General features: G+C 46.3%; 1 protein-coding gene across 3 annotated transcripts in view; it reads right to left on the reverse strand.

The window, feature by feature from the left end:
- Positions 1-1,074: 1,074 nt before the first annotated feature.
- The window catches only part of s1pr2 (sphingosine-1-phosphate receptor 2), a 29,593-nt gene continuing 16,269 nt past the window's right edge, over positions 1,075-14,398 (reverse strand). For 2 of the 3 annotated variants that reach the window (XM_055893496.1, XM_055893478.1), the window contains exon 2: positions 1,075-4,563. In XM_055893496.1, the coding sequence (XP_055749471.1) occupies positions 3,276-4,397 (1,122 nt within the window). In that variant the 5' untranslated portion in view covers positions 4,398-4,563 and the 3' untranslated portion in view covers positions 1,075-3,275. Of the gene's footprint in view, positions 4,564-13,950; positions 14,014-14,398 lie in introns of all 3 variants that reach the window. The other variant, XM_055893486.1, reaches the window with a different exon arrangement.

The following is a 14,398-nucleotide window of genomic DNA, read 5'->3' on the forward strand; positions in this document are numbered from 1 at the left end:
AGGAATTTGCAGCTGACTCCAAGTGCCTGTATGTTTTAAACTCGCAAGTGTTCAGTCTTGTTTTTCCCAATGTGGATGCCTGTTTGTGGGTGTGCCTGTCTGGCGTGAGTGTGTCCATGTCTTTTTAAGCATATGCAGCTGTTTCAGTTGAGCTTTATACACACAGTGTAAACCTTTATGCCTTTTGTGTTCTTCACCTACAGGTTTCTAGACTCTGTCATATCCTGCTGCTGAGCTCTGGAAATGATTGGCCACGTTCCCAGCAGCGCAGGGTCATGGCTAGAAGGGATCCATCTTTTGTCAAATTCACTTTAAAAGTTTTTTTTTAAAAGCATTTTACCTAACCATTTTCCTAACCTTAACCTAATTATCCTAACCTGCTATGTTAATCATACTAACCTGCTACGAAAAGTCAAATCGGACTTTAATTTGACAAAAGCTGGATCCCTTTTAGCCATGACCGCAGCGCAGCCTCCTGGGGCTGATTTAGCCAATGTTCCCACCCAGGAATCCTGGACGTCTGACAGCAACCAGGCCAGACTCTCTTTCAAGGCCACACTCCGTGGCCCAGAGTCCGCCCACCCTGTCTCCCAAGGCTGTCTCCCATCTTTATGGAGCGCCCAGAAAAACAGCCACTCTCTCTCCTAAATAACAATTTCTCAAAACTGCCTGCCACACCCCATTTTCTTTCTCTCCCTCCCTGACCTCTCCCACCCCTTATGGTCACCCCTAACATTTCACACAACAGAACTCTTTCTCATGTTAGTCTGGAAGCAGTTAAAACCATGCTGTTAGATGTGAAGGCCAAGGTTAAATGGGGAAAGTTTAATGACAACATTTGCATAGAGCTTTTTCATGTTGAAACAAGTATTTTTTAGACTTTGTTAGAGCATGTTTGGATTAAATATCAGTTTTCAATTACACCTCATGCAGCCATGTGAGATTTTGAAAGATGGCAATAGGCCTGGAAAGTGAAACGTATCAGGACATGTTTTTCTCATACAATACATGCACAAATATGAAAATGTGTGCACACTTCACTTGGTTAAAAACACACACACAAAACACATTGGATTCTTTTGATATTTCATTTATTTTATAAAAAGGAATGCATTTAAGAAAAACAAATTATGTACCACTATTAGTGTTTAATATGTACCGTTCTGACATAGGCATAGTGCTACTGGACACACAAGACATTCCATACATGAACACAGTTCATACATACATACATACATACTGTACATACTTACATACATAGTTATTCATATATTTATACAAATCATACAGGGTTAGGCAACATATGAATGAAGTGACTGGTATGTTTGCGTTGTCTTAAGAAACCCGGGAGAGAGCAGGCAGTCAGGCAATATGGAAGCTGCCATAGCGCTTTCACTATTCCTACTGGTCTGGCCTAGCCTGGAATCTACATTTCTAGTTTCAGTTTATGGTGAAGTGAAACAATTGTAACAGAGCATATCAGTTTGGATTCCAGGCTAGGGCTCGCTGTCTAACTAGCAGGCTGTAAAAACCTGCATGGAAATATGAGGACCAGAAGCGTGGCCAAGTGAGAGTGAGTGTGTCTGGACCAAAGGCAGATGAGGTTCTTCCTGAACAACAGGAACCGCTTTATGAAACACAGGACTTCCCTGTCGTTAGAGGAAGTAGAGTTTATTTAGGTGTCTTAAGAGAATAAAGAGGGCGACCTCTCTTGAGAAGGGAATGGAGACCCCCGCTCCCCTTGAAACTGGATCTTCTCTCGTCAATGGAGGGGGATTATTGGGATTGGGGAAGATGAGACGTGTCTACTCTGGACTAATCCCATGTCTTCCTGTGTTGAACAGGACTGTACTATTTTTCAACCATTCTACCTGGACTGGCTTGGTGGTGATATTGCTGTTACTTGTTGTGGTCTGTTTAAGACTTCAGAGAGATTGACCTACCTTGTTTAATCCCACCCTCTGCACATCAATGACAAGTCAATGATCAATAATACTGTAAAAAAAAAATAGAGCGGTCTCGCTCCAAACACTTCAGACTTACATTCAGGCCCATTCCCCTGGAGCAAGGCCCAATAATAACAGAAAGCACACTCTGCCACTGCGTTGCTACAACATCGTCAAGACAACAGTCCTGTTGGTTATGGGCTGCTGGGTAGCTGTCATTGAGTGAAATTTATCAGTGCCAACTCACTTCAGGAAATGTGTTTTCTGATTGGGCCTTCCTCTTAGGAAACGTTAGTCACAAAAGACAACAGTAGAAGCGAGAGGGACAGATTTAAGTGGGCGGAGAGAGAGAATGTTAATGAATAAGCTGAATTTACTGGAGTACACCAATACACATTAGTTCTTACAAAGGAGTTAGAATGTCATGCAATATACGTAAGCATAGTACTTTTGTTTTTGCAGTTAATCAAAGGGATCTATGCATGTTTATATATGAAGATATATAGCCCTGGTTTAGAGGGGTACTTGTAAGGGTTTTGGCCTGCATGGAGTGCAGTACTGAGTGAGGACTAGTCGCTGCCTGGGTGCCTCACGTCTCTCTATATGAGCAATGGCCTATGAGTATTGTATGTATGGATACATATATAATTCACTCAGGGAAACTTCTGTGGTTTAACCTTTCAAGAGGGTGACAGCCATAAACAATCACACTTACATGTCTACAAAGTGCAATATTTGAAAGCTTTCCATTATCAGGGCGCAGTAAAACACACCAAAAACTCAGCATCACGATTATGTATATGGTGTCTGTGGATTTGGCTTTCAATAAGAGAGTCTGCATACATGTAAAACAAGCCGACATGCAGAACATTAGTTAAAGTATCGTTATAATCAAGACTCCCTCAACAAAGATTGACTCCACTCTGTGAAAGTCTCTAAGAAAATGTTTAACATTATTATTTTTTTTAAGAAAAAAAAGTATCAGCTACGATTGTGAATTCATTGAATAGTGAATTCACTCAAGGATGATTGTGTTATCACGCTCTTGTGGTGAATCGGTTGAATGCTGATTGTGAATTCACACAGGTATGATTGTAATGAGAGTCAACGATGTTGTGACATCTCTCCAGACAAACAGACAGACGGTCTTCTGTGTGGCAGGTCTGAAGTGGGGATGGGGGGTTCACAGATGTGCTTTCCTCTTTAAGTCTCTTCACCTGCACACAGCCCCATCACACACACTATCCCTCTCACACACCCAGTTGAACAGACACACACGCACACACATTCACATTCAGAAAACACACACTGTGTGATTATAGCATCGAGTCAGACACAGGTGGTGCACTCTGCCTGCATGATGGGCGTGGTCTGGTGTTCGTGTTTGTTGGTACAGTGCTCCATAGAGCTGGAGCTCTTGAGGGGCACCAGGCATCGGTCAGTGGGGCGCCCGCTGGTCAGCAGCCCCCAGCAGCACAGCACGCGCAGGAACTCTTTTCTCATATCCTTGCTGCGTAGCGTGTAGATCAGCGGGTTGAGTGCCGAGTTGAGCGTGGCGATGCCGAAGAAGATGTCTGCCTTGGAGAGGACGGGGCAGTCCAGCCTGCGGCAAGAGGTGTCCAGGAGGAGGACGGTGAAGGCGGGCAGCCAGCACACGATGAAGACGCCCAGCACGATGGTGACCGTCTTCAGCAGGGCGTAAGCCGGAGAGTTGGTGGCCTCCTGGTGGCTGGAGCGCACGATCAGATAGATGCGCACGTAAAGGATGCCGATAGAGAGCAGGATGATGCTGAAGATGGTGACCACGAACAGGATGTACTTCTTGGAATAGAGGGGCAGCAAGACCGAGCACTCAGGCAGGTTGTTGATGCAGTTCCAGCCGATGATGGGCAGGCCCCCCAGGAGGATAGAGGTGACCCAGCACGTCCCGATCAGCAGGAACATACGACACGTCCTGTTGGAGCCGTACACCCTGACCTTGGTGATGGCGATGTAGCGCTCGATGGCGATGGCCAGCAGGCTGAAGACGGAGGCGGCCAGCGCTATAAAGGCTGTGCCCTCCCTGATGAACCACTGTACTGGCACCAACTCAAAGGTCCTTGGCCCTGATAGGAAGATGTTGGCGATGTAGGCAGAGCCGGCCAGCAGGTCGGAGAAGGCTAGGTTCCCGATGAAGAAGAACATGGCGGAGTGGAACTTCTTGTTGCGGAACACGGCAATGAGCACCAGCAAGTTCTCCAGAATGATGATGCTGCAGATGATGACGAAGACGATGTTGAGGGAGCTGAGCTGCGCCTTCCCGTTGGTGCGCTCCTCCAGCTCCTCCGAGGTCATGTCCTTGGCAAACACATAGTAGGCATGGATCAGGGTCCGGTTGTAGTACTGGGAATACTTGCTCTTCATGGCAACAACGGGGTGGCAGAGCACGGTGGCTTTACGGCAAAGAGTCATTCACACAGTGGTATGGTGGCGGTAGAGCTGGTCTGGGCCGATGGTCATTCTCTCAAGAGGAGACGTCTGGGAGACAGGGGGGGACGCAGGGCAGGCAGGCTGAGGGGAGGGACTGTGCCCGTCCCAGAATCACGTCTCTGTGGCCCAGGAAGCCTGGTTGGGTCACCTGCAGAGAAACAGAGAGACATGGTCAGGATTACTAACAGGGCATGAGTAGGCATTGCCTACTAATTGTCTACTAATTGGTTTGATGATATCATTCGAAACACTTTTTTACTACAAAACATATAAAAAGCACAATTTCCACACGTTGATGTTGGGGTGGTGCTGGAGATAACAATGAAGTTGAATTTTTAAAAACTTTTCCCCCTTTAAATAGACATTTTAAAAGGGGGAAAAGGATGATTCAAGTGTCAACTCATCTAGGGGAGACAAAGTAATGAGTTGGTCTGTGTTACAGTGAAATAGTTTATTAAAGTCAGACTTGCTTATGACACAAATCAGAGCAGTTGTGTGTGTGACTGATTCTTACTGCCATAGGGCCTGCTTTGGCCCGTGGACCTGGGGTGATCAGACATTTCTTAGGGTTCAAAAATAGATCCAATCCGGACAGATCTGGCATCTGCCTTTAGCCACAACTATCCCCTGAGCATTACACAGAGAGGACTGTGTGTTACCACATGTGCTACTGCTGCAAATACACTGTGTACTGTGTCCTTTTGCTACATCTCCAGCTAAACACCCACACAGGCAGACAGTTGCTGCTTTTGTCTGTGCAACAGGATTGGAATGGCAGTAAAGAGATAGTGTATTAGTGTTGAGCTTTGAGAGACTCCAGGGCAAGGTTTACGCCATCATAATAACCTATCATGAAGAGTTACACACTTTGACCCATCTGCAACTGTAATTCCTAGGAAAATCAGTACGAGGACAAATAGGAAACAAGACATTTTTCTTCCAGAACAGTAGCCTAGATATTTCTGCAGACAGATCACCTATAGGCTGTAGCCTCAGAACCTAATGGTCCGTCAGGCTAGCACAGACAGCAGCTAGGTCTGTCTGTCTACCGAGGATATTTCGCTCATCATTTCTAAGCACTTTGCTGTCAACACTCTGCTCCGTCACACCATCGTTGTCCGGACTGAGCAACATTTAACTCCATTGAAGTCCCTCTAACACCAGCATAGCAGCATAGATCGTGGATCAGCCAGACCTCAACGTGATGACCCCAAACACTGGAGGGCATATCACAAGATGGGGACTTTCCAGACTTGTGGGAAGCATATTATTAACCAATCTAAAGTGAAATGAAAAATCTATTTTCATGGTCATTGGTTAAGATAGTTGTAAAAGCCACAGTCGGGTCATAACATTTTAATTAGCAGATGTGTGTTACTGGTTTTCAGATCCACTCTACCCTTAAACTTTTACATTTAATAATGAATTCAAATTAAGCCGTTTGTTCATTTGAATGATACAGTGTAAATAATTACTTTTAATCAAATGTATGCAAATAACACACTTGTCCATAAAGAAAGCTTGGAATCAGTAGTCAAAAGTCAAAACAGTGTTGAAAGCAAAAGGAGGGTCTGTTAAAACAAAAATAAAAGCTGTCCAGCAGTATAGAGGTTCTGGAAAGCTGATTAGAGTCTGAGCTGGTCTCTTAAATAAAGAGATGCCGCTGGAGAACAGCTCATAGTAACCTGATCCTGATGCTTTCACTGCACGCCTCCTCTCTACAGCCTGCACTGCTGCTGCCTGCTTCATTTCCCTAATCTAAACGGTTTTACTGCTGGTTTGGGTAGCTAGCTAGGTAGTCTAACTGCCGTCCTGTCTACTGGGCTGTGACAAACCTCAGTGAGGGTGAGAGGGGCTGGGCTGGGGAGAGTGGAAAGAGCGGCGTGCCCATGTGGAATGGCATCTGGACACAAAGGCAGGAATCTGAGACATCTCTGTGACGCACACAAAACCCTCACGCACTCGTGCACACACACTCACAAAAACACACACTGATACCAGCACACACCAGACCCCCACTTATAAGCTTCACCGTCATGTGCCTGTCCATGCACCGTACTCAGGAATGAAATGTACTGAACATAGCCCTATACACTCTCTCTCTCACACACACACACACACACACCTAAGAGTATATACTCAACACACAGAGAGCTGAGGAGAGCAGCACACCAGCCCAGCTGCACACACACACAGGTTGAACACACACACAGTGGCTCTTGGCTACTAATAATAACCAGAATGCTCTGCTGTTTCCTCAAGCAGGAACAAAAGAACAATAGTCTCCTTCAGTGTGGAGGAGCTCTGCCTTTCAGCCTGAATAACACAGCCACACCAAGCCATGCTGGAGTCACTCCCTCCCTGGTCAGACTACTCCCAATAGGGCTGCTGCAACTGTATTAGCCGTTGAACGTGTGCTGATGTATGCCCATTTTATGCTGGGGTCAAATCCAATGTCCCCTCTGTGGAACAATAAAGTTGATTCAATTCAATTAATATATTCCTATTTCCTTATCGGAATCATAGCATCAGGTCTCCGCCCGTCCCCCGGGTTCCTGTGTCCATAAGTAGAGAGAAATCGGGGCTTGAGGCTGAGTGGCTCTGCCAGCCGCACCAATGTAATTACATCACGTTACATTACTACTGCAGACGGGAATGATGTTGTTATTGGAGGAGTCAATATAAACCAGCTCTCTAAAAACTGCTGAGATTGAACAGAGCAAGAGGAGATGATGTGATGTTTTGGAAGCAGCTTCTTCCTTCCTCTCAGCTCATCTTTCAGTTTCTAAGGAGAGTTTCCTGACTGTTTTCCCGACTTTGCTCGTAGACGGCAGCTCAAGGTCCCGTCAGACTGTGCGTGACCGTGGAAACCTTGGCGTGCCACATGACATCTCTGTGACCAGGGGATTTGACAGCGTGTGAAACCTGATGGGCTGGTTTACCTGCAGTGCTGTTGTCTCGCCCTTGATCTGCCCTGCCCTGTGCCACACAGGCCCAGACGTCTCCACGGCAACTAGCTGACAGACAGGACATGAGAGCAGCAGACTTCCTGCTCCACTGCTCTGTAGTCCCGAACCTCATACGGCACGAGACAAAGCTGAGCACTGTCTTGACACCTCATACATCACACATCACTGTCATATCCCTGCTGCTGTAGCCAAAACAGATAAACACATGCTCAGCACCAAGACCAAAACACACCTGCCACGATTCCTTCCTTCTTTCCCTACCTACCTTCAACAACAGGACGTGATGAGAGTGACTGAGATTAAAGATTACACTGAGGGGTAGGCCTAGGTCCAATTAGAGAGCAAGTCTGTGTGCTATGTGAGATTCATGTGGTTCTACTGGCAGGTTTTACACTGGTGCAAGAAGCTAAAGCCTCAGGCTTCTGTATTTCTATGGCTGAAGGCCCTACTCTAACCCACATAAGTGTTCAATGGTCTATTGCAGGACCAGGGGTCTCGACCATACAGTACAGGCTGGAGAATGGTGTCTCCATTGTGAGTGTGTAAAAAGAGAGAGATGGATGGATGGATGGAAAGAGAGTGAGAGGAAATAAGAGGTAAAAGGCAGCAGCGAGAGACAGGAAGACAAGCACCAGACATACGTTTCTCAGGTGTCATTCAGAGAGACAGGAAATCAAAAAACGCTTCAGGGAGCACATTTGCATCTAGAAAGGAGCCGAAGACGCATCTCCAAACATGTATGCTCATGCTGCATAGCCTAGATATGGGGTCATTATCAAAGCTATGTAAACTCAGCAAAAAAAGGAACATCCCTTTTCAGGACCCTGTCTTTCAAAGATAATTCGTAAAAATCTTCAAAATAAATTAATAAATCATCTTCAATGCTTTCAACACTGTTTCCCATGCTTGTTCAATGAACCATAAACAATTAATGAACATGCACCTGTGGAACGGTCATTAAGACACTAACAGCTTACAGACGGTAGGCAATTAAGGTCACAGTTATGAAAACTTAGGACACTAAAGAGGCCTTTCTACTGACTTTGAAAAACACCAAACGAAAGATGCCCAGGGTCCCTGCTCATCTGCGTGAACGTGCCTTAGGCATGCTGCAAGGAGGCATGAGAACTGCAGATGTGGCCAGGGCAATAAATTGCAACGTCCGAAATGAGCGACACCCAAGACAGCGCTACAGGGAGATGGGACGGACAGCTGATCGTCCTCGCAGTGGCAGGCCACGTGTAACAACACCTGCACAGGATTGGTACATCCGAACATCACACCTGCGGGACAGGTACAGGATGGCAACAACAACTGCCCAAGTTACACCAGGAACGCACAACCCCTCCATCAGTGCTCAGACTGTTCGCAATAGGCTGAGAGAGGCTGGACTGAGGGCTTGTAGGCCTATTGTAAGGCAGCTCCTCACCAGACATCACCAGCAACAACAATGTTGCCTATGAACACAAACCTACCGTCGCTGGACCAGACAGGTCTGGCAAAAAGTGCTCTTCTCTGACGAGTCGCGGTTTTGTCTTACCAGGGGTGATGGTTGGATTCGCGTTTATCGTCGAAGGAATGAGCGTTACACCGAGGCCTGTACTCTGGAGCGGGATTGATTTGGAGGTGGAGGGTCCGTCATGGTCTGGGGCGGTGTGTCACAGCATCATCGGACTGAGCTTGTTGTCATTGCAGGCAATCTCAACGCTGTGCGTTACAGGGAAGACATCCTCCTCCCTCATGTGGTACCCTTCCTGCAAGCTCATCCTGACATGACCCTCCAGCATGACAATGCCACCAGCCATACTGCTCGTTCTGTGCGTGGTTTCCTGCAAGACAGGAATGTCAGTGTTCTGCCATGGCCAGCGAAGAGCCCGGATCTCAATTCCATTGAGCACGTCTGGGACCTGTTGGATCGGCGGGTGAGGGCTAGGGCCATTCCCGCCTGAAATGTCCAGACGCAGGTGCCTCGGTGGGAGAGTAGGGTAACATCTCACAGCAAGAACTGGCAAATCTGGTGCAGTCCAAGAGGAGGAGATGCACTGCAGTACTTAATGCAGCTGGTGGCTACACCAGATTCTGACTGTTACTCTTGATTTTGACCCCCCTTTGTTCAGGGACACATTATTCCATTTCTATTAGTCACATGTCTGTGGAACTTGTTCAGTTTATGTCTCAGTTGTTTAACCTTGTTCTGTTCATACAAATATTTACACGTTAAGTTTGCTGAAAATAAACGCAGTTGACAGTGAGAGGACGTTTCTTTTTTTGCTGAGTTTAGTTTGTGACCATGTAGCCCATCTAGTGCGTCTCCAACACCAAGGTTGTTTTACATCCACAAATGATCAGAACTAAAACAACCAGATAATAATATCCGTCTTACATAATCAAAGCTGCTCAAAGTTTATCACGCAATGCATATTTAGTACGATATTCAAATGAACCATGCTGAATATTCAGGAGTCCGAATAGTAAAGATCTTCTGAAACCTTATCCTCTGGTTTCCTCAGGCTCGACTGGTGAAGAGAGCTAGGCAAAACTGTGCAACAAAGTGGGACTTGAAAGGGAAGTGTAGTAGACAGGACTTAGACAGAAATAAATGTTCTCTCTCATTAACCCAATTGATTCTGAGTTCGGGCATATACATTTTAAAATGTGAAAACAATTTCTAAGATGCGTACTTTCAGATTTTCCAAACTCACCTGCGTTGCTCGCACTTTGAAGTCCACAATGTAGGGGGGAGGTTCTAAGGTTTAAACTAGATGGTGATGGACAGAGATCAGCCAATTATTACAGAGATCAGCCAATTAAAACCAGCGGTTGTTTCGTCCGCTCCTACCATAGACTTCCAGTCAAGGCCCGTTCTGAGGCGCTGTAAAACCAGGTGGTACGACAGAGAGAGCCGGCTGGTGGACAAAATGATCTGGTTCCTAACCCCACACTGAGACAAAGCCCCCCATCCCGGCATAGTGGTCATGTGACCCACTGACAGCTCCCTGCTCTGCTCTCACAAAAGCCCCAGGTGGTGTTTTCCCTTTCCCAGCAACACCTGATAAGCCCCAATTAGCAGTGTGTCTGTGTGTGCCTGCTGCTCCCCTCCCAGATAGCTGTTCCATTACCCACCTGCTGTCACTGCAGCACTCACAGCTACCCAGCTCCACTTTCTCCTGCTGCAGGGGAAACCAGTGAACCTAGACATCAGTGTTTGAGATACCTCAGACACAACATTGTCTTGTATAACTGCACTCAGTCACATAGACACACGGAGACGTACATACATATACAGTACCCTGAGTGTTCAAAAGATTAGGAACACCAATATTGAGTTGCACCCCCTTTTGTCCCCAGAACTGCCTCAGTTCGTCGGGTCATGGACTACAAGGTGTCGAAAGCGTTCCACAGGGATGCTGACCCATGTTGACTAACTTGTTTCAACTGGGCCCTCACTGTTTCCCATGCCAATGAGCATGGAACAGACACAGCTGTATTTGCGCAACAGAGAAGTGTTCAGGTATTGACATTTCTCTGACATATTTTGGGTTGATCTGGTCCACCTCGGAAACCCGAATCGGATGGGGTATTGATTTTGCAAAAAATGTCAGATGGGAATTTCTCAAATCCAATTCGATTTGGATCTAAATTTCCGAATGTGAGATGACCTCTACTTCACACTACCCCTCTATCACATTAAAGCTGTTGTATTAGCATCAAAACACCAGACAGACGCAATCTTACCTCTGTGGTAGTCATTTCTCTCCTCCTCCTAGCTAATCTCTCTCAGGCTTTTAGAGCAGCCAGAGGGTTATGGGTTATCATTATCCATCATAGTCCCACACTGGGTAGGACCTATCTCTGTTGTGATTGGATGCCTTGTCGGGTTCCATTTTTGGCCCGTCTAATGGCGTTGTGAGCATACTCGTTGAGAGCTCTGCTAGCTCTCAGGAGGATTGTTCCATTCTGCACGCCCTCCCCTTAACGCCTCCTCCCCCACCCCAGTCCCTGACCACAGGTTACCACCCTTGATGTCAAGGGCCAATAGTGTCTCTGCGGTATCAAACACAAAGCAAGTGAGATGGAGCATTAAAGATGCCAGTGCAGGAAGGAAGAGATATTTATATCTCAGCAGGACCGTGAGACACAATGCAGTGTATAAAGTCAGGAAGCAATGGGGCTTGCAACATACATGATAACAGGCGTACAACATACATTGCCTTTGGAAAGTATTCAGACTCCTTAACATTTTCCACATTTTGTTACGTTACAGCCTTATTCTGAAATGGATTAAATAAAAACAATTCCTCAGCAAAAACAGAAATACCTTATTTACATAAGTATTCAGATCCTTTGCTATGAGACTCGAAATTGAGCTCAGGTGCATCCTGTTTCCATTGATCATCCTTGAGATGTTAGTACAACTTGATTGGAGTCCACCTGTGGTAAATTCAATTGATTGGACATGATTTGGAAAGAAACACACCTGTCTATATAAGGTCTCACAGTTGACAGTGCATGTCAGAGCAAAAACTAAGCCATGAGGTCAAAGGAATTGTCCGTAGATCTCCAAGACAGGATTGTGCCGAGGCACAGATCTGGGGAAGGGTACCAGAAAAATGTATACAGCATTGAAGGTCTCCAAGAACACAGTGGCCTCCATCATTCTTAAAAGCAAGAAGTTTGGAACCTTCCTGACCAATCGGGGGAGAAAGGCCTTGGTCAGGGAGGTGACCAAGAACCTGATGGTCACTGAAAGAGCTCTAGAGTTAATCTGTGGAGATGGGAGAATCTTCCAGAAGGACAACCATCTCTGCAGCACTCCACCAATCAGGCCATTATGGTAGAGTGGCCAGATGGAAGCCACTTCTCACATGACAGCCCGCTTGGAGTTTGACAAAAGGCACCCAAAGACTCTCAGACCATGAGAAACAAGATTCTCTGGTCTGATGAAACCAATATTAAACTATTTGGCCTGAATGCCAAGAGTCACATCTGGTGGAAACCTGGCACCATCCCTATGGTGAAGCATGCTAGTGGTGGCATCATAATGTGGGGATGTTTTTCAGCAACAGGGACTGGGAGACTAGTCAGGATCGAGGAAATTATGAACGGAGCAAAGTACAGAAAGATACTTGATGATAACCTGCTCCAGAGCACTCAGGACCTTAGACTGGAGTGAAGGTTCACCTTCCAAAAGGACAACGACCCTAAGCACACAGCCAAGACAACGCAGGAGTGGCTTCGGGACAAGTCTCAGAATGTCCTTGAGTGGCCCAGCCAGAGCCCGGACATGAACCTGATGGAACATCTCTGGAGAAACCTGAAAGTAGCTGTGCAGCAACGCTCCTCATCCAACCTGACTGAGCTTGAGAGGATCTGCAGAGAAGAATGAGAGAAACTCCCCAAATACTGGTGTGCCAAGCTTGTAGCGTCATACCCAAGACAAATCGAGGCTGTAATCGCTGCCAAAGGTGCTTCAACAAAGTACTATGGCACATTTTATGACGGCTGAATACCAACTAACAGACTTAGATCATGTACACTACATTATCAAAATGATGTGGACACCTGCTTGTCAAACATCTCATTCCAAAAAAATGGGCATTCGTATGCACACACTATTTGCATACAAATCTGTAGATGCTCTACAGACGATCAGTAACACTTGTATTTCACTCTTTCCCAGAGAGCTTTTTCCAAATCAGATGAATGACACCCCCCCCCCCCCGGTCTCTACTGTATCTCAGTCACAGCTCATCCAGCTTTACACACAGACACCAGCAACACTCTCTTCTATAGCTCCAAGTCATTACATAGTGGAAACGGGCATGGAAGGACAAGCCCTCCACAGCACACTGACTAAACAGCCCCAGCCAGCCAGTTAGCCACACACTGAGCTTAGCTTCACAGTCAGGCTGTAGTGGGACTGAATTTGCTGGTGATAGCAGGTGGCAGCAGTGTGTCTCTGCTCTCTCTCCACATCCCTGAGCCCCAGGGCTCCATCCATGACATGAAGTGATTTCACAGCCATCACTGCAGCATTGATCGCCCTCAGTCAGTTCCCAGGGCAAGGCAGAAGCAGAGGCAGAGCATTCAAGTTCACAAAACCAGCAGGACCAGGGGCAGAAACACTATTTGGATAGTCTATCTGTAGATGCTCTACAGACTATCAGCAACATTTCAACTAGCTAACTATCTACTAACCCTAGCTTTAACCCTAACCTTAACACTTATCCTAGCTAACCCTAGCCCTTATTCTAAACCTAACCCTAGCAAGCAGTTGCTTATCAACAGATAGTTTGTTGATAGTATGATCCTCTGTAGAGCATGTACAGATGGACCAGATAAAGTGTGACTTTAAAAACTCAGCTAGGTGAGTGGTCACAGAGCAGAGGAGACACGAGCAGGACTCATCCTAAACCCTAACCGCGGTCACTGTATAGACAGATAGGTCTTTGAGTTCCATCTGCAGTCACAAACAGACAGGGTTTAATCTCGGGCGATTTTCCCATAGGGAAAATACATACAACATTAACAACCCAATTGTGAGACGTAAATGAAATAACACTAACCCAGGGTAAGTCTTCAGGGCAACAGTCATGCAGTCGGTTGGTGGTGGTGGTATCAATGATGATCTGTGTGAGTGAGAGTGAGTCAGTGAGTGAGAGAGTGAGAGAGTGAAAGAGTGAGAGAGAGAAAGTGAGAAAGAGAGAGAGAGCAGTGATCCTCCCCTGGCTGTATCTCCTCTAGATGGCTCAGTGTTGACAGGCAGGCTGATAACACCCACAACCATACAGCCATGCAGCCAGGGCTGAAACCCACACCAAGAGAAAATAACACAAATAGCAACACTGAAACGCCACACAATAACACATGTGTGCTAGTGGACCAGACACAGAGATACACACAGACACCTACCAAATGCCAAAAGAAAAATACTATCACTCACACAGACACACCAGCATAATCTTATCTATATGCATACCACTTTGACACGGATATTCACAACTGTTTAGAGGT

Source organism: Salvelinus fontinalis, chromosome 2, assembly GCF_029448725.1.
Source record: "Salvelinus fontinalis isolate EN_2023a chromosome 2, ASM2944872v1, whole genome shotgun sequence".
NCBI classification, from domain to species: Eukaryota; Metazoa; Chordata; class Actinopteri; order Salmoniformes; family Salmonidae; genus Salvelinus; species Salvelinus fontinalis.